This window comes from Platalea leucorodia (genome assembly GCF_965183815.1).
Source record: "Platalea leucorodia genome assembly, contig: HAP1_HAP1_SCAFFOLD_314, whole genome shotgun sequence".
Classification (NCBI taxonomy): domain Eukaryota; kingdom Metazoa; phylum Chordata; class Aves; order Pelecaniformes; family Threskiornithidae; genus Platalea; species Platalea leucorodia.
The window spans coordinates 18443-32291 of record NW_028121262.1 but is presented as its reverse complement, the minus strand read 5'-3'; the positions used below and the strand labels follow the sequence as shown (position 1 = coordinate 32291).

The 13849-nt window shown below is 60.2% G+C and overlaps 2 protein-coding genes across 2 annotated transcripts; both read right to left on the bottom strand.

The window, feature by feature from the left end:
* Nucleotides 1-3008: 3008 nt before the first annotated feature.
* LOC309604047 (protocadherin beta-15-like) lies at nt 3009-5480 on the bottom strand. Its single transcript, XM_082338973.1, has one exon. It carries the CDS (start codon nt 5463-5465, stop codon nt 3024-3026), a length of 2442 nt encoding a protein of 813 aa, XP_082195099.1. The 5' UTR covers nt 5466-5480; the 3' UTR covers nt 3009-3023.
* A 3714-nt stretch (nt 5481-9194) lies between these two features.
* LOC309604038 (protocadherin beta-15-like) lies at nt 9195-11651 on the bottom strand (the record flags this gene model as incomplete). Its single annotated transcript, XM_082338965.1, has 1 exon — nt 9195-11651. Exon 1 carries the CDS (start codon nt 11634-11636, stop codon nt 9195-9197), a length of 2442 nt encoding a protein of 813 aa, XP_082195091.1. The 5' UTR covers nt 11637-11651.
* Nucleotides 11652-13849: the final 2198 nt, after the last annotated feature.

The window sequence follows — 13849 nt, the reverse complement described above, 5'->3', positions numbered from 1 at the left end:
TCGGGAATCTCAGGCTGACGACGGGGAACGCAGGCGGCTCCCGGCGAGGCTCAGGCGTGGACGCGCCTGCCGGCCGGCCACTCCGCCGGCTCAACGGCGGGAGGGGCCGTGCGGCCCGCGTTGCCTTCCCTCTCGCCAGCGGGCTGCCAGCTGCACAGCGCTTCTTCGTCCTCGCCCGCCTCAGCGCAGCTGGAGCTCTTGGGTCAGTTGCAAAGGTCACTGCCCCCACCTCACGCCTTTGCAGAGGCCAACAGCGATACTCGCAGCCGCACACAGCACCTGCAGCGCTCCGGCGCCGGGAAGCGGCCCTCCGCCTTGCCGGCTTCCCACTCCTGCTCAGCCAACAGCGCCTGCTGCAGCCCCGCGCTTGCCAGCATCCCTCAGAACGGTGCTGACGGATTCGCGGGACATGCATGCGTTCAGGAGAGGCTCTCTGACAAGTCCTGCCCACCGCATTGCTTCCTAAACGGCACCTCCGACGAGCCCCTCGGGAAAGCTCCGCAGTGTGTTCCGGCCCTCTGATACGGGAAACAGCCTCCCCCTCTCACAGGGGAAAAACCACAATAAACCATCTAGTTATCACCCGCATCAGACACCCAGACCCTCGACTTGCAGCAACCTGAGAAGCAGCAGCTTTACACCCGGAGATGCTGGCTCCTTGAGATCTCAGTAAGAGAGACACGCCGACTCTCTAAGATGTCCTTCACAACTCCCTCTGTTACAGCTCACACTACAGGAAGAGGCTGGCATAGAGAATCCTTCGTCCCTTTAGATGCGGAGAACCCTGAGCAGAGTAGCTTCACACAGAACTCCAGCCACACACAGCGTGCCACGCAGACCCCCATCATAGAATTGAAAGAGTGTCCTCACCGTTTTAGGACTTCCCTGCAAGACAGCAATTCTATTCATCATTTCTACTGTCACAGTAAAAGACGTTCGCATGCGGACTTCTTGCTTGCAGGCAGCTGTCTCACCACCCCTGAGTGAGAGCTGAGTTTATCCTGCTGACCAGGGATTTATGCAGCACAGCAGAGCACGGCACAGGCGCGTGCCTTCCCAGATTAACGGGACTGTGGATCACTCAGTCCTCGAGCTACAGCGGTCTTCCAGTCAGCATCACTATACCAGCTTGTCCTCTGGACTTACCTTTTTATCGGGGCCTTTGCGGAAGGGACAACTGTAGTCCTCTGCATTTCCCAAGAGCGAATCCTCTCCCTGGTAGTGGTTTTCACCCACCAATTGCCCACCTCCTGGGGCTCCCCCAAATACTTCCCCAAAGGAACGTGTATCCTGTCTTTGTGCCGTCCATCCCCCAAAGCCTTTAGAATCAAAACACTTTGTGCTTGAACGCCTTACAGTTGCCATCTGCAGCTGGAGCTCTTGGGAGAGTTGGACAGGTCACTGCCCCCACCTCACGCCTTTGCAGAGGCCTTTGCACACCCAGGGCCCCTGCTAGGGTAGCCGCCAGTTTCCCCTGACCTCGATCGAACCGGGCCCTGCTGCAGCCAGAAGATCAGGGCTCACAAGACCCATACAGGCCTGCCAGCAAATCCGTGATCCCCACAGTTTTACTGAATGCTCCGTCGGCTGCGTCTCCAAAGCGAGGAAATGGACCCCTTCAACTTCACCTCAGCCAAGGGACAAAATGAGAAAAAAAAGCCTCCCGGCCTTTTGAAAACTTGGACAGAGCTTCCCCAGAAAGAACATCTCCACAAAGACTCTCTCCACACAAGGCATTCAGCTGCTCTCTTTATTTCACTTTTACACACAAGGGTATCCCGGTTTACAACGGTACAGTTTCTAACTGCAGCACAACACAGCGTGAAGCTTTCCAGCTATTCCCTGCCACACTGCCTGCAGTCAAGCAATCCGTTATTACACATGGGGTGACAGTCCTTCTCAAGAGGAATAGGTAAGACAATGCTCAAAGGCAGTCTGCAGGGTAGAAGGAGAAAGGGCAAAAAGGAGGATGCAAATGCTCTAACACAAACCCAGAAAATCATATCGGGACACCTTTCCACTCCCATCAAGAAGCCTCTGAATTCCGGAACAACAAGCATGAGACCAAAGTCAAGGGCCCTTTTCCAAGTTCATCTCGATTCGACCTTCAGACACAGTCCTTTGAAGCACCTCGTGGCGTTTTCATACAGTGCACCCAACGACAATGAACATGTTCTCACAGCTCTGCACGGTTACAGCCTATCCCAACACCGTTAGTGCTGCCATATTTCCAAGGCAATCCCAAGGAGACAGCCCACGCAACCCTCCCCTTATGGGCCAAAGGAAGATCTTGTTGTGCGTTTTGCTGCTCTCCCTCAGAGAACATGAGACTTCTGTATTCAAAGGGTCAACACAGCCTTCTTGCCTGCTGAGCTGCAATTGCGTGCATCGCAACGGCTGGATGTGAGCTACTCCCTGCTTCAGCGGGCAGCCTTTGTGCAGCATAGGCAGACACACAACGGCTGTCCGGACAGACATAATGACCAGGGGGCAAAACACACAGAGCCCACACAGCTCAGACAGACGCATCCCAAACCCACAGAAGAAAGAGCCCCACGCTTGCAACACATTGTAACACGGTACTCACAACTTCCTTGCTTTTCTGACAAGGAACAAGAGCTACGTGCATTTCACTGAGCATGTGATTTGTCTGCCTGACCTTGCCATCGCAACACAGCACAGAATAAAAAAAAAAAAAAAGTGAGGCAAGAACTTAGCCGGGGGCTCCTGGGACTAACCCCACTCTCAAAGCATTTCAGAAATGGCTGCAGCAGAGCTGAAAGATATTATTGCCTGAGAGAGGGAGCCTTTAGGTTTTTTCTTTGTTTGTTTGTTTGTTTGGTTGGTTGGTTGGTTGGTTGGTTTGGAGGGGGAGACAACCTTTCTTCTGACTTAGAATTGGAGGGAAATCAGTGACACCAATTGCAAATGCAGATTTAGTCTGGAGGAACCATTGCCCCGTGTTGTAGCCCAGCTCCCTTCCGATCAGGAGGCATGAAGCCTCTGGCTGGGCTGACTCCATGCTAGTTAAAGGAAAGACTATTGAACTCTTCTGCAGAGAGCATGCCGGCGTTGTCTGGTGCCATGTCCTCCGTGGTGATAGGGCCACGGGGGAAATCTCGTTCGCCGTCAGTGCCCCCGCTCGTGCCACAGTGCTGTGGTGGCAGGCTGGGGAGGATGGGCTTCAGGAACTTGAACTCGCTGTTGCCCGAGCCTGTCGTGAGGTTGATCTCGTAGCAATAGGCGTGGGACAGGGTCCCCGCAGCAGCTGAATCAGCCAGGCCGCTCTGCAAGTTGCCAGCGCCGTAAACCACATGCCCACCCTTCAGCTCCTTTCTCTTGCACATCTTGCGAGCGACGAAGGCTGCCGTGGACGTGAGGAAGAGGAGCGAGACACAGACCAATGAAATGATTAAATAGGTTGTCAGGGAGCCGCTGTCATCCTCCGTGGCCAGGCTGCTGTGCGGTAGGCGCATGTCTGAGAAGTCACTGAGCAGCAGTGCGCTCAGCGCCACGGTGGCCGACAGCGGTGGCTGCCCGTTGTCTCGCACCAGGACAACGAGCTTCTGCTTCACGGTGTCTCTCTCTGTCACGGGCCTCCTCAGCCGCACCTCCCCACTCTGCGCACCCACCACAAACAGCCCGGGGTCGGTGGCCCTCAGCAGGTGGTACGAGAGCCACGAGTTCTGCCCCGAGTCGGCATCCACGGCCACCACTTTGGTGATGAGGTACCCTGCCTCAGCCGACATGGGCACCAGCTCGCTGGATGGTGGGCTGCTGTCGTGCGACGGGTACAGCACCAGTGGCGCATTGTCATTCTCATCCACCACGACAAGGCGGACGGTGACGTTGGCACTAAGGCGAGGAGAGCCCGCATCGGAGGCGCTCACCAAGACTTCCATCTGCCTCACCTGCTCATAGTCCAGAGGCCGCAGCACAAACACCTGCCCGTTCTCAGAGTTCACAGAGATGCAGGAGCAGGGAGGCTGCTCTGCGGGGTGGGCTGGTGCCAGGGAATAGGTCACCTTGGCATTGGGCCCCACGTCGGCATCCGCGGCACTGACGGCTCCGACGAGCACCGTGGGGGCATTGTTCTCACGCACATGCATGGTGTACGACGTCTGGTTGAAGACAGGTGCATTGTCGTTGACATCGGAGATGTCCACCGTGAAGGTCTGGGTGGTCGTGAGAGGAGGTGACCCCGCGTCTGCTGCTGTGACAGTGAGGATGTACCGTGCCGTCTCCTCCCTGTCCAGAGTGCTCACGGTCACCAGCTCGTAGTAATTCTTATAGGCCGGCCGCAGGGAGAACGACAGCTGGTCTTCAAGGGCACAGGTGATCTTCCCGTTGGCACCGGCATCTCGGTCCCTGACAGTAAAGAGGGCGACCACCGTCCCGGGTAACGCGTTCTCGGGGAGGGGGCTGCTGAAGGAATTGACCACCAGCTCTGGTGCATTGTCATTCACATCCACCACCTCCACCAACACCTTGCAGATTGACGAGAGGCCCCCGCCATCTGTGGCCCGCACGCTGAGCTCGTGATTCTGTGCTGCCTCAAAGTCCAGAGGCTTTGTGACTTTAATTTCACCGCTGGTGGGGTCAAGTGCGAATGCCGAGTGGCTCTGGCCCACTGCTTGGCTGAACTGATAGGTGATGTCCCCGTTGATTCCCATGTCCCGATCGGTTGCCACCACGCTGAGGACCACAGAGCCCTCCGGTGCATTTTCCAAAACCTGACCAAGGTACCGCTCCTCTGTGAAGACAGGAGCATTGTCATTTACATCTAGAACGACAATGTGGATTTGGGTGGTCCCACTCCTCGGCGGAGAGCCTCCGTCCATGGCGATGAGGCTGAAACCCACCTCCGCCTGCTCCTCTCTGTCTAGCGGCTTTTCCAAGACCAGTTCCACATATTTGTCTCCCTTACTCCGACTCCCAAAGGAGACACTAAAGTACTCGTTGTCGGGAGAGATGCTGTAAGCCTGGATGCTGTTGCTGCCAACATCCAGGTCCCGAGCCCCCTCCAGCGGGAAACGCGAGCCCGGGTCGCTCGTTTCCGGGATCTTAAAAGTGACTCGTTCCTCCGGGAAAACGGGGGAATGGTCGTTGACGTCCTGCACCGCCACCTCGACCCGAAAGAACTGCAGGGGGTTCGCCAGCAGGAGCTCGAAGGGGAGCGTGCAGGTAGCGGACTGCCCGCACAGCTCCTCCCGGTCCAGCCTGTCCGCCACTACGAGGCGGCCGGTGCCGCGGTCTAAGCGAAAGTGCTGCCGGCCGTCGTCCGAGGCCAGGCGGGCGCGGCGAGCCGCGAGCTGCGCCGGGGCCAGCCCCGCGTCCTCCGCCACGTTGGCTACCACGGAGCCGCTCTCCGCCTCCTCGGCTACGGAGTAGCGGAGGGGCTCGGAGCGAGCGTGCGGCAGGGAGAGGAAAGCAGAGAGACAGAGCACTTGCCTTGCGATCGCCATGTCGCGGCGGCGGACAGCCTCCGCCTCGCCGATCGCCCGCGCGGTCCTCCGCCGAAAGCGGCGCCCGGCGGCGGCGCGGCGGCGCGGCGGGGCGGCGGGCGGGCGCCCTCCCTCTCGCCGAGTGCGGCCGGCGGCCCGGAGCGCGGCCGCCGTGGCCCGGCAGCGGATTGCACGGGGCACCGCTCGCCGCCGCTCGCCGCCGCTCGCCGCCGCTGCCCGGCTCGTCTGGGCCGGGCTGCGCTCGGCCGGGCTGGGCTCGGCCGCCTCCCCGCCCGCAGCCGCTCGGCGCCGCCTTGGCCGGGAGCACCACCCTGCGGCCCGCGGCGGCACTGCGCCCGCCGCCGCCCGCTGCCCGCGCTGCCGGCTCGCCCCGGCGCACGGACCCGCGCGCACACCGCGCCGGGGCGGGAAGCGCCGGGAAGGAGCGCCGAGAGCCCTGCGGGGCCGCCGCTCGAGTCCGAGCGCACGGGCGGCGCCGGCAGCTGCCCCGCGTCCTGCCCCGCTCCCCGCTGCCCGGAGCCCGCGGGCAGGCGGGCGCGCTTGGCTGCCGGGACGCCAGTCCGCGCCCTTGGAGAAACACGGCGGCGAGACGAGCACAACCCGTTTCCCACGGCGCCGTGGGGCGGAGGCTCAGCCCGGCGGCACCGAGCCGCGCTCCCCGGTCGAGCAGCCGGGCGAGAGCCTCCGCAGGTAGCAGCCCAGCACGGCACTACGGCTCCTCGGGAATCTCAGGCTGACGACGGGGAACGCAGGCGGCTCCCGGCGAGGCTCAGGCGTGGACGCGCCTGCCGGCCGGCCACTCCGCCGGCTCAACGGCGGGAGGGGCCGTGCGGCCCGCGTTGCCTTCCCTCTCGCCAGCGGGCTGCCAGCTGCACAGCGCTTCTTCGTCCTCGCCCGCCTCAGCGCAGCTGGAGCTCTTGGGTCAGTTGCAAAGGTCACTGCCCCCACCTCACGCCTTTGCAGAGGCCAACAGCGATACTCGCAGCCGCACACAGCACCTGCAGCGCTCCGGCGCCGGGAAGCGGCCCTCCGCCTTGCCGGCTTCCCACTCCTGCTCAGCCAACAGCGCCTGCTGCAGCCCCGCGCTTGCCAGCATCCCTCAGAACGGTGCTGACGGATTCGCGGGACATGCATGCGTTCAGGAGAGGCTCTCTGACAAGTCCTGCCCACCGCATTGCTTCCTAAACGGCACCTCCGACGAGCCCCTCGGGAAAGCTCCGCAGTGTGTTCCGGCCCTCTGATACGGGAAACAGCCTCCCCCTCTCACAGGGGAAAAACCACAATAAACCATCTAGTTATCACCCGCATCAGACACCCAGACCCTCGACTTGCAGCAACCTGAGAAGCAGCAGCTTTACACCCGGAGATGCTGGCTCCTTGAGATCTCAGTAAGAGAGACACGCCGACTCTCTAAGATGTCCTTCACAACTCCCTCTGTTACAGCTCACACTACAGGAAGAGGCTGGCATAGAGAATCCTTCGTCCCTTTAGATGCGGAGAACCCTGAGCAGAGTAGCTTCACACAGAACTCCAGCCACACACAGCGTGCCACGCAGACCCCCATCATAGAATTGAAAGAGTGTCCTCACCGTTTTAGGACTTCCCTGCAAGACAGCAATTCTATTCATCATTTCTACTGTCACAGTAAAAGACGTTCGCATGCGGACTTCTTGCTTGCAGGCAGCTGTCTCACCACCCCTGAGTGAGAGCTGAGTTTATCCTGCTGACCAGGGATTTATGCAGCACAGCACAGCACGGCACAGGCGCGTGCCTTCCCAGATTAACGGGACTGTGGATCACTCAGTCCTCGAGCTACAGCGGTCTTCCAGTCAGCATCACTATACCAGCTTGTCCTCTGGACTTACCTTTTTATCGGGGCCTTTGCGGAAGGGACAACTGTAGTCCTCTGCATTTCCCAAGAGCGAATCCTCTCCCTGGTAGTGGTTTTCACCCACCAATTGCCCACCTCCTGGGGCTCCCCCAAATACTTCCCCAAAGGAACGTGTATCCTGTCTTTGTGCCGTCCATCCCCCAAAGCCTTTAGAATCAAAACACTTTGTGCTTGAACGCCTTACAGTTGCCATCTGCAGCTGGAGCTCTTGGGAGAGTTGGACAGGTCACTGCCCCCACCTCACGCCTTTGCAGAGGCCTTTGCACACCCAGGGCCCCTGCTAGGGTAGCCGCCAGTTTCCCCTGACCTCGATCGAACCGGGCCCTGCTGCAGCCAGAAGATCAGGGCTCACAAGACCCATACAGGCCTGCCAGCAAATCCGTGATCCCCACAGTTTTACTGAATGCTCCGTCGGCTGCGTCTCCAAAGCGAGGAAATGGACCCCTTCAACTTCACCTCAGCCAAGGGACAAAATGAGAAAAAAAAGCCTCCCGGCCTTTTGAAAACTTGGACAGAGCTTCCCCAGAAAGAACATCTCCACAAAGACTCTCTCCACACAAGGCATTCAGCTGCTCTCTTTATTTCACTTTTACACACAAGGGTATCCCGGTTTACAACGGTACAGTTTCTAACTGCAGCACAACACAGCGTGAAGCTTTCCAGCTATTCCCTGCCACACTGCCTGCAGTCAAGCAATCCGTTATTACACATGGGGTGACAGTCCTTCTCAAGAGGAATAGGTAAGACAATGCTCAAAGGCAGTCTGCAGGGTAGAAGGAGAAAGGGCAAAAAGGAGGATGCAAATGCTCTAACACAAACCCAGAAAATCATATCGGGACACCTTTCCACTCCCATCAAGAAGCCTCTGAATTCCGGAACAACAAGCATGAGACCAAAGTCAAGGGCCCTTTTCCAAGTTCATCTCGATTCGACCTTCAGACACAGTCCTTTGAAGCACCTCGTGGCGTTTTCATACAGTGCACCCAACGACAATGAACATGTTCTCACAGCTCTGCACGGTTACAGCCTATCCCAACACCGTTAGTGCTGCCATATTTCCAAGGCAATCCCAAGGAGACAGCCCACGCAACCCTCCCCTTATGGGCCAAAGGAAGATCTTGTTGTGCGTTTTGCTGCTCTCCCTCAGAGAACATGAGACTTCTGTATTCAAAGGGTCAACACAGCCTTCTTGCCTGCTGAGCTGCAATTGCGTGCATCGCAACGGCTGGATGTGAGCTACTCCCTGCTTCAGCGGGCAGCCTTTGTGCAGCATAGGCAGACACACAACGGCTGTCCGGACAGACATAATGACCAGGGGGCAAAACACACAGAGCCCACACAGCTCAGACAGACGCATCCCAAACCCACAGAAGAAAGAGCCCCACGCTTGCAACACATTGTAACACGGTACTCACAACTTCCTTGCTTTTCTGACAAGGAACAAGAGCTACGTGCATTTCACTGAGCATGTGATTTGTCTGCCTGACCTTGCCATCGCAACACAGCACAGAATAAAAAAAAAAAAAAAGTGAGGCAAGAACTTAGCCGGGGGCTCCTGGGACTAACCCCACTCTCAAAGCATTTCAGAAATGGCTGCAGCAGAGCTGAAAGATATTATTGCCTGAGAGAGGGAGCCTTTAGGTTTTTTCTTTGTTTGTTTGTTTGTTTGTTTGTTTGTTTGGAGGGGGAGACAACCTTTCTTCTGACTTAGAATTGGAGGGAAATCAGTGACACCAATTGCAAATGCAGATTTAGTCTGGAGGAACCATTGCCCCGTGTTGTAGCCCAGCTCCCTTCCGATCAGGAGGCATGAAGCCTCTGGCTGGGCTGACTCCATGCTAGTTAAAGGAAAGACTATTGAACTCTTCTGCAGAGAGCATGCCGGCGTTGTCTGGTGCCACGTCCTCCGTGGTGATAGGGCCACGGGGGAAATCTCGTTCGCCGTCAGTGTCCCCGCTCGTGCCACAGTGCTGTGGTGGCAGGCTGGGGAGGATGGGCTTCAGGAACTTGAACTCGCTGTTGCCCGAGCCTGTCGTGAGGTTGATCTCGTAGCAATAGGCGTGGGACAGGGTCCCCGCAGCAGCTGAATCAGCCAGGCCGCTCTGCAAGTTGCCAGCGCCGTAAACCACATGCCCACCCTTCAGCTCCTTTCTCTTGCACATCTTGCGAGCGACGAAGGCTGCCGTGGACGTGAGGAAGAGGAGCGAGACACAGACCAATGAAATGATTAAATAGGTTGTCAGGGAGCCGCTGTCATCCTCCGTGGCCAGGCTGCTGTGCGGTAGGCGCATGTCTGAGAAGTCACTGAGCAGCAGTGCGCTCAGCGCCACGGTGGCCGACAGCGGTGGCTGCCCGTTCTCTCGCACCAGGACAACGAGCTTCTGCTTCACGGTGTCTCTCTCTGTCACGGGCCTCCTCAGCCGCACCTCCCCACTCTGCGCACCCACCACAAACAGCCCGGGGTCGGTGGCCCTCAGCAGGTGGTACGAGAGCCACGAGTTCTGCCCCGAGTCGGCATCCACGGCCACCACTTTGGTGATGAGGTACCCTGCCTCAGCCGACATGGGCACCAGCTCGCTGGATGGTGGGCTGCTGTCGTGCAACGGGTACAGCACCAGCGGCGCATTGTCATTCTCATCCACCACGACAAGGCGGACGGTGACGTTGGCACTAAGGCGAGGAGAGCCCGCATCGGAGGCGCTCACCAAGACTTCCATCTGCCTCACCTGCTCATAGTCCAGAGGCCGCAGCACAAACACCTGCCCGTTCTCAGAGTTCACAGAGATGCAGGAGCAGGGAGGCTGCTCTGCGGGGTGGGCTGGTGCCAGGGAATAGGTCACCTTGGCATTGGGCCCCACGTCGGCATCCGCGGCACTGACGGCTCCGACGAGCACCGTGGGGGCATTGTTCTCACGCACATGCATGGTGTACGACGTCTGGTTGAAGACAGGTGCATTGTCGTTGACATCGGAGATGTCCACCGTGAAGGTCTGGGTGGTCGTGAGAGGAGGTGACCCCGCGTCTGCTGCTGTGACAGTGAGGATGTACCGTGCCGTCTCCTCCCTGTCCAGAGTGCTCACGGTCACCAGCTCGTAGTAATTCTTATAGGCCGGCCGCAGGGAGAACGACAGCTGGTCTTCAAGGGCACAGGTGATCTTCCCGTTGGCACCGGCATCTCGGTCCCTGACAGTAAAGAGGGCGACCACCGTCCCGGGTAACGCGTTCTCGGGGAGGGGGCTGCTGAAGGAATTGACCACCAGCTCTGGTGCATTGTCATTCACATCCACCACCTCCACCAACACCTTGCAGATTGACGAGAGGCCCCCGCCATCTGTGGCCCGCACGCTGAGCTCGTGATTCTGTGCTGCCTCAAAGTCCAGAGGCTTTGTGACTTTAATTTCACCGCTGGTGGGGTCAAGTGCGAATGCCGAGTGGCTCTGGCCCACTGCTTGGCTGAACTGATAGGTGATGTCCCCGTTGATGCCCATGTCCCGATCGGTTGCCACCACGCTGAGGACCACAGAGCCCTCCGGTGCATTTTCCAAGACCTGACCAACGTAGACTTTCTGGCTGAAGACAGGAGTGTTGTCATTTACATCTAGAACGACAATGTGGATTTGGGTGGTCCCACTCCTCGGCGGAGAGCCTCCGTCCATGGCGATGAGGCTGAAACCCACCTCCGCCTGCTCCTCTCTGTCTAGAGGCTTTTCCAAGACCAGTTCCACATATTTGTCGTCCTCACTCTGACTGCCAAAGGAGACACTAAAGTACTCGTTGTCGGGAGAGATGCTGTAAGCCTGGATGCTGTTGCTGCCAACATCCAGGTCCCGAGCCCCCTCCAGCGGGAAACGCGAGCCCGGGTCGCTCGTTTCCAGGATCTTAAAAGTGACTCGTTCCTCCGGGAAAACGGGCGAATGGTCGTTGACGTCCTGCACCGCCACCTCGACCCGAAAGAACTGCAGGGGGTTCGCCAGCAGGAGCTCGAAGGGGAGCGTGCAGGTAGCGGACTGCCCGCACAGCTCCTCCCGGTCCAGCCTGTCCGCCACTACGAGGCGGCCGGTGCCGCGGTCTAAGCGAAAGTGCTGCCGGCCGTCGTCCGAGGCCAGGCGGGCGCGGCGAGCCGCGAGCTGCGCCGGGGCCAGCCCCGCGTCCTCCGCCACGTTGGCTACCACGGAGCCGCTCTCCGCCTCCTCGGCTACGGAGTAGCGGAGGGGCTCGGAGCGAGCGTGCGGCAGGGAGAGGAAAGCAGAGAGACAGAGCACTTGCCTTGTGATCGCCATGTCGCGGCGGCGGACAGCCTCCGCCTCGCCGATCGCCCGCGCGGTCCTCCGCCGAAAGCGGCGCCCGGCGGCGGCGCGGCGGCGCGGCGGGGCGGCGGGCGGGCGCCCTCCCTCTCGCCGAGTGCGGCCGGCGGCCCGGAGCGCGGCCGCCGTGGCCCGGCAGCGGATTGCACGGGGCACCGCTCGCCGCCGCTCGCCGCCGCTCGCCGCCGCTGCCCGGCTCGTCTGGGCCGGGCTGCGCTCGGCCGGGCTGGGCTCGGCCGCCTCCCCGCCCGCAGCCGCTCGGCGCCGCCTTGGCCGGGAGCACCACCCTGCGGCCCGCGGCGGCACTGCGCCCGCCGCCGCCCGCTGCCCGCGCTGCCGGCTCGCCCCGGCGCACGGACCCGCGCGCACACCGCGCCGGGGCGGGAAGCGCCGGGAAGGAGCGCCGAGAGCCCTGCGGGGCCGCCGCTCGAGTCCGAGCGCACGGGCGGCGCCGGCAGCTGCCCCGCGTCCTGCCCCGCTCCCCGCTGCCCGGAGCCCGCGGGCAGGCGGGCGCGCTTGGCTGCCGGGACGCCAGTCCGCGCCCTTGGAGAAACACGGCGGCGAGACGAGCACAACCCGTTTCCCACGGCGCCGTGGGGCGGAGGCTCAGCCCGGCGGCACCGAGCCGCGCTCCCCGGTCGAGCAGCCGGGCGAGAGCCTCCGCAGGTAGCAGCCCAGCACGGCACTACGGCTCCTCGGGAATCTCAGGCTGACGACGGGGAACGCAGGCGGCTCCCGGCGAGGCTCAGGCGTGGACGCGCCTGCCGGCCGGCCACTCCGCCGGCTCAACGGCGGGAGGGGCCGTGCGGCCCGCGTTGCCTTCCCTCTCGCCAGCGGGCTGCCAGCTGCACAGCGCTTCTTCGTCCTCGCCCGCCTCAGCGCAGCTGGAGCTCTTGGGTCAGTTGCAAAGGTCACTGCCCCCACCTCACGCCTTTGCAGAGGCCAACAGCGATACTCGCAGCCGCACACAGCACCTGCAGCGCTCCGGCGCCGGGAAGCGGCCCTCCGCCTTGCCGGCTTCCCACTCCTGCTCAGCCAACAGCGCCTGCTGCAGCCCCGCGCTTGCCAGCATCCCTCAGAACGGTGCTGACGGATTCGCGGGACATGCATGCGTTCAGGAGAGGCTCTCTGACAAGTCCTGCCCACCGCATTGCTTCCTAAACGGCACCTCCGACGAGCCCCTCGGGAAAGCTCCGCAGCGTGTTCCGGCCCTCTGATACGGGAAACAGCCTCCCCCTCTCACAGGGGAAAAACCACAATAAACCATCTAGTTATCACCCGCATCAGACACCCAGACCCTCGACTTGCAGCAACCTGAGAAGCAGCAGCTTTACACCCGGAGATGCTGGCTCCTTGAGATCTCAGTAAGAGAGACACGCCGACTCTCTAAGATGTCCTTCACAACTCCCTCTGTTACAGCTCACACTACAGGAAGAGGCTGGCATAGAGAATCCTTCGTCCCTTTAGATGCGGAGAACCCTGAGCAGAGTAGCTTCACACAGAACTCCAGCCACACACAGCGTGCCACGCAGACCCCCATCATAGAATTGAAAGAGTGTCCTCACCGTTTTAGGACTTCCCTGCAAGACAGCAATTCTATTCATCATTTCTACTGTCACAGTAAAAGACGTTCGCATGCGGACTTCTTGCTTGCAGGCAGCTGTCTCATCACCCCTGAGTGAGAGCTGAGTTTGTCCTGCTGACCAGGGATTTATGCAGCACAGCACAGCAGAGCACGGCACAGGCGCGTGCCTTCCCAGATTAACGGGACTGTGGATCACTCAGTCCTCGAGCTACAGCGGTCTTCCAGTCAGCATCACTATACCAGCTTGTCCTCTGGACTTACCTTTTTATCGGGGCCTTTGCGGAAGGGACAACTGTAGTCCTCTGCATTTCCCAAGAGCGAATCCTCTCCCTGGTAGTGGTTTTCACCCACCAATTGCCCACCTCCTGGGGCTCCCCCAAATACTTCCCCAAAGGAACGTGTATCCTGTCTTTGTGCCGTCCATCCCCCAAAGCCTTTAGAATCAAAACACTTTGTGCTTGAACGCCTTACAGTTGCCATCTGCAGCTGGAGCTCTTGGGAGAGTTGGACAGGTCACTGCCCCCACCTCACGCCTTTGCAGAGGCCTTTGCACACCCAGGGCCCCTGCTAGGGTAGCCGCCAGTTTCCCCTGACCTCAATCGAA